General features: G+C 44.4%; 1 protein-coding gene across 1 annotated transcript in view; it reads left to right on the forward strand.

Moving 5' to 3' along the window:
- Erich5 (glutamate rich 5) overlaps positions 1-4,370 on the forward strand; it is a 19,260-nt gene extending 14,890 nt beyond the window's left edge. The window contains exons 2-3 of the mRNA XM_021217412.1: positions 2,000-2,902; positions 4,096-4,370. Of these exons, the coding sequence (XP_021073071.1) occupies positions 2,000-2,902; positions 4,096-4,226 (1,034 nt within the window). The 3' untranslated portion in view covers positions 4,227-4,370. The remainder of the gene's footprint in view (positions 1-1,999; positions 2,903-4,095) is intronic.
- Positions 4,371-4,936: the final 566 nt, after the last annotated feature.

A 4,936-nucleotide genomic window follows, 5' to 3' on the forward strand; every position in this document is an offset into this window, starting at 1 on the left:
TGGTCTTTCGAGACAGGGTTTCTCGGTATAGCCTTGGCTGTCCTGGAACTCACTCTGTAGACCAGGCTGGCCTCAAACTCAGAAATTCGTCTGCCTCTGCCTCCCAAGTGCTGGGATTAAAGGCGTGTGCCACCACGTCTGGCTTACATTCAGCTTTTATCCCTCCTTTCTGGGTCCTAGAGCACTAAACTAAGTCCCTAACCCTAAGAAGGTGGCTTTTCAAAATCTGTATCTGGGCCTAGTGAGATGGCTCAGCAATTAAGAACATTGACTGCTCTTCTAGAGGTCATGAGTTCAAATCCCAGCAACCACATGGTGGCTCACAACCATCTGTAATGAGAAACAAATGTAAAACAAACAAACAAATAAAACCAAAAAAAGAACCTATGGGCCGAAACGAGTGGGGCTGGAGCAAGAGGGAGAAGGGAAGGGGAAAAAAATAATTTATATCTGATCTACCCACTCCCAGGTTTAGTTTTTTTCCACATTATTTTATTATGTTAAAGTTAGCAGGCTGGGGGAGTATTGTTGATATGTTGTTGATATGTCCTGCACACTTACCGTGACATTTCAGCAAGCTTTGCACATGTGTGCACCCACAAACGCACCCATAGCAGTCAGCAATCTGGATTGAGACTGTTTCTGTTTTCCAAATGTTTCTTCATGCCTCTTGGAAATCTCCTGTGCTGTCCTGTCCCAGCCCCAGGCCTCAAACACTGCTCTACATCTATCACTGAGGAGCAGGTTGGAATATTTTCTATATATATAAATGTCTTCTTTCATGAAGCATTTTTTGAAAATTTTTGAAATTTAATTTTGAAAATTAGTTAATTATCAGGTGTTGTACTTATCAATTGCTATTTTTATTTCTTTGAGTCAGGTCCCACTGTGGAGCCCTGGCTGGCCTTGAATTCATTATGTAGAACAGGCTGGTCTCAAACTTGTGGTTCTCCTGCCTCTGTCTCCTGATTGTTGAGATTCCAGGTGTGTGGCAATATGCTCGGTGTAACATTCCATTGTGTGAATATACCTCAATCTGCCCACTAATCTGATGAAAATGTAACATTTATGTATACATTTCCCTACTGTTTTCTCCTGGCAACATAAGAGAGAAATGGTTTGCTGTATTGACTTTATGTATATTGACTTTGTTGCTGGTAACTGAGCCCAGGGTCTTATGTACTCTAAACACAAGCAGTACTTCTGAGCTGTGCTCTACTCCATGTATTCAACTTTTTACTATAGCCTTGTTCACAAGTCTTGTTCTTCATGCTTCACTCTGAGGCCATCAGCGCCACCTACAGGCTCCTCCTCAATCTAACTCCAGCTATCCTTCCCCAAAGTCTCCAGACCCTCTTGTGTATTCTTTGGGAACTACAAAAAAGCTGTTCAGTTCAGTGCTAGCTAGATCTCTCCCTATTGTGAATATGAACGCTCACAGTGCTTCACATGATTCTGTCATACCAGAGAGCATGTTTTTTTATGTTTTCTCAGAAATTGCCTTTATAAATTACTTGGGTGTTTAATTAGAAAAAAGCCTTTTCCACTCATTAGAGTGTCTGTTGAGATGAGGTCAGACTGTGAACATGACCTTCATTTTGTGTTCTCTATATTATGACAAGTGACTACTTTATGTGATCATCAGTACATAATTATTAAACTGAAAGGTGATACCAATGTGTAATGGGAATGGAGGCCAGCCCAAGGACCACACATGGAAAGCTAAAGAGTCTGAGAGAGGGTGAGAGCAAGAGAAGCATGTAATTGTGATAAATTAGTATATGGGACAGACGCCTTGACAGGGTGCCCAGGAGAAATCGGGTTAGAGGACTCTGATGCCTAAGGTGAGGAGTTTGGGCTGATGGTATTAAAGTCTGAGTGAGGGTTGTGGTTTGACTGAACCATTAAATCTACTTGGTACCAATTAACTTTCCCAAGATAGCTAAATAACAGTTCTGTTCTCTCTTTTCTACTTATTTTTCAACCAAATGGTCAAAAGTAACTTCGAATGAAAATTCTTCCACCGTAGAACATAATAAGTTCTGTGTAGACCAACCTAAGCCATGTACACCAGGAGGAGAAGCTGCCTTTCATGGCAACGCACAGAGGGAAAGCCATCCTTCACTCGAGAGGCCCAAGGCTTCAGTGGTGCCTACAGCCAATGGTGTTAAATCCTACCATCAACCACCTCTGGCAAATGATGAGACCCCTGGGAAGGAAGCCATAAATCACCCAAGACCCACAAAGAAGATTGAGCCTCTAGTGCAAGGGGGAGAGTGTGAACTACCTCAGCCAGGAGGCAAAGATGACATTCTGGGAACTGAGGAATTGAAGAAAGATGTGGAAGCAAGGACAGAGGTCCAGTCTTTAAAAGGAGACGCTGAGATTAAGCCTCTGGGGATGTCATCAGAGAGGGACTGCCCTGGAGTGCCACAGGCTGGGATGATGAAGTTTCTACAAACAGCCGAGAACATTCTGCCTCTGGAAACAGTTCAGGAGCTACCTCCGAAAGAAGCAATGGGAAAGGGTGCACAGCCCCAGATTCTAGAAGCAATTCCCAAAGAGGACAGCTCTCCAGAAACAGAAGGGACCCAGTCTGCAGAAAGCAGCGAAAAGCAGCAACTTTTAGAAGCACAAGGTGACGCTGAGCAGCCCCAAGTTCTAGAAATATTACTCAAAGAGAGTGAACTATCACAGATGCCAGGCAGAAGCCAGCCCGTGCCAACACCGGTAATGAGCAAGTCACCCTGTGAAGCTCCTGATGGTATCGGAAATGCCCATGAACCTCAACCTCGAGTAACAGGTGGAAACAGGGTACAGCCAGCGGGAACTGGAGAGGCAGCAGCAAAGGTGGAAATGGCCAGAGAAATCCACCCTGATAAAGAGGAACAACACATTGAAGGTAAATGGAGGCTAGCCGGGGCCTGACTGCTGGGGTAGCTCCAAGGGGATGGAGGCCAGTGTGGAGCCAGAGGTGCTAGCATAGAGCTGCTGACGTCTGTTGGGTGGCTGAAGTTCACTTAACCCAAACACAGAAGACTTCTGTTTACTTGGGAAACATTCTATCATGGCTCAGTTCAGCTCCCAGCAAATCATTTCTAAAACACAAGCTGTTTCAAAATTTTAAAGTTTTACTTTATTATCAGTATCTCTGCCTGGATGCCCACGTCCATGTGAGTGTGCACAGGTGTGCACATGCATGCAAGCCAGAGGTCGGCATCAGATGTCTTCCTTGCCCGTCCTCCCTTCTGCTTCTGTTTGCAGCAGTTTCTCAATCGGTAGCATAGTGCTTTAGTTATAACTAACGGAATGATGAGTCACCTGGCTCACGAGCTCTAGGATCTGCCTGGTTTTGCTGAGTTACAGACGTGATCCGTCGTAACCAGCTTCTTACATAGGGGCTAGGGATCTGAGCTCAGCTCCTCATGTTTGTGTTTCGAGTACTCTCATCCACCTAGGCATCTTTTCATTCCCAAACAAAACTCTTCAAAAACTGGAATTTTGTATCTTGGTGTTACAAGCAGGCCAGGACCTAGGGATGTTAAGCGACATGACATTGGCCTCTCAGAGGCTCTGGGTAATGAGAATGCTGGCATGACAGCACAGAAGAAACCTACTGTGTAGACCAAGAAGGCAAAAATGGTTCCCAGTGGGGTTATAAGTGTCCCGTGTGTCACCCCGACCAAAAGCAAGTTGGGGAGAAGAGTTTATTTGGCTTATATTTCAATACCATAGCCCACCACTGCAGGAAGTCAGGACAAAAACTCAAGCAGGGGAGGAATCTGGAGGCAGGAGCTGATGCAGAGGCCATAGAGGGTACGACTTACTGGCTTGTTCATCATGGCTTGCTCAGCCAGCTTTCTTGTAGAGCCCAGGACCACCAACCCAGGGATAGCATCACCCACAATGGGCTGAGCCCTCCCCCCATTGATCACTAATTAAGAAAATGCATTGAACTGCATCTTATGGGAGCAGTTTCTCAGTTGAAGCTCCCTCCTTTAAATAATGCGTGATTGTATCAGGTTGACAAAAACCTATCCAGGACACACTGCTAAGCAAGCGTTTCTTATTATTTCCTTTGGTTGCTTTTTCTAGGTGAGACAGGAGAAAAGGTGGAAGCAGAGATGAAAAATGAGAAAGAAAGTGAAGAAGCTGAAACTAAAGAGAAAGAAACAGGAGAAGCTGTGGACCTTGGAGCAGCAGGGGCTGATGACAGAAGGGCTTAGTGTGCAGTGTTACACCAGAGGGCAGTGATATTTGAGGCTGGGAGGGCGGGCACCACCTTTCTGTAGCTTTGTGGTTCATGCAAGAAGTGTAGCTTTAAAATGACTACAGAACCAAGAGAACAATGCTGTGTTTTTTGTTTTTTTTTTAATTGTTTACGCCATAAAACTGCTAAGCCAGACATAGTTTTCTTAGGTACTTAGGATAATTATGAACTCAAAGTGACAGTAGCCATAGCCAATCAAAACTGTAAGATCACTTAAGAGAGTGAAGGCAATCTTCATCCTTGTAGCCATGGGGCTTCAGGATAAAATGAGACCCTAAAAGTAAAGTATAAACCTTTAAATGTAGGTGTCTAGAGAGAGGAACTAGCAAACTTTAAGGAACTCATGATAAGAGAGTTTTGCAGTTATAATAGTGCTGGAACAAAATTAACCCCAGAACACAGGACGAACTCTACCTAATATTTCTGTCCTGTAATAGAAATTAAGGAACCTCAGGGAGCCAGTATTCTAATTACTTTCTCTCCTGAAATCTATCTACTACCACATATCACTGTGACCCATGGCGTACTAAACATTAACAGAAGTTTCTGGAGGGATGCAACTGGGGTGCTGTTGCAAGGGTTAGGATTTTTCACAGTTAGAGTCCACATTTTCAGTTGGTGATCTCTCCTCTCCTCTCCTCTCCTCTCCTCTCCTCTCCTCTCCTC

The sequence above is a fragment of the Mus pahari genome, chromosome 17 (genome assembly GCF_900095145.1).
Source record: "Mus pahari chromosome 17, PAHARI_EIJ_v1.1, whole genome shotgun sequence".
NCBI classification, from domain to species: Eukaryota; Metazoa; Chordata; class Mammalia; order Rodentia; family Muridae; genus Mus; species Mus pahari.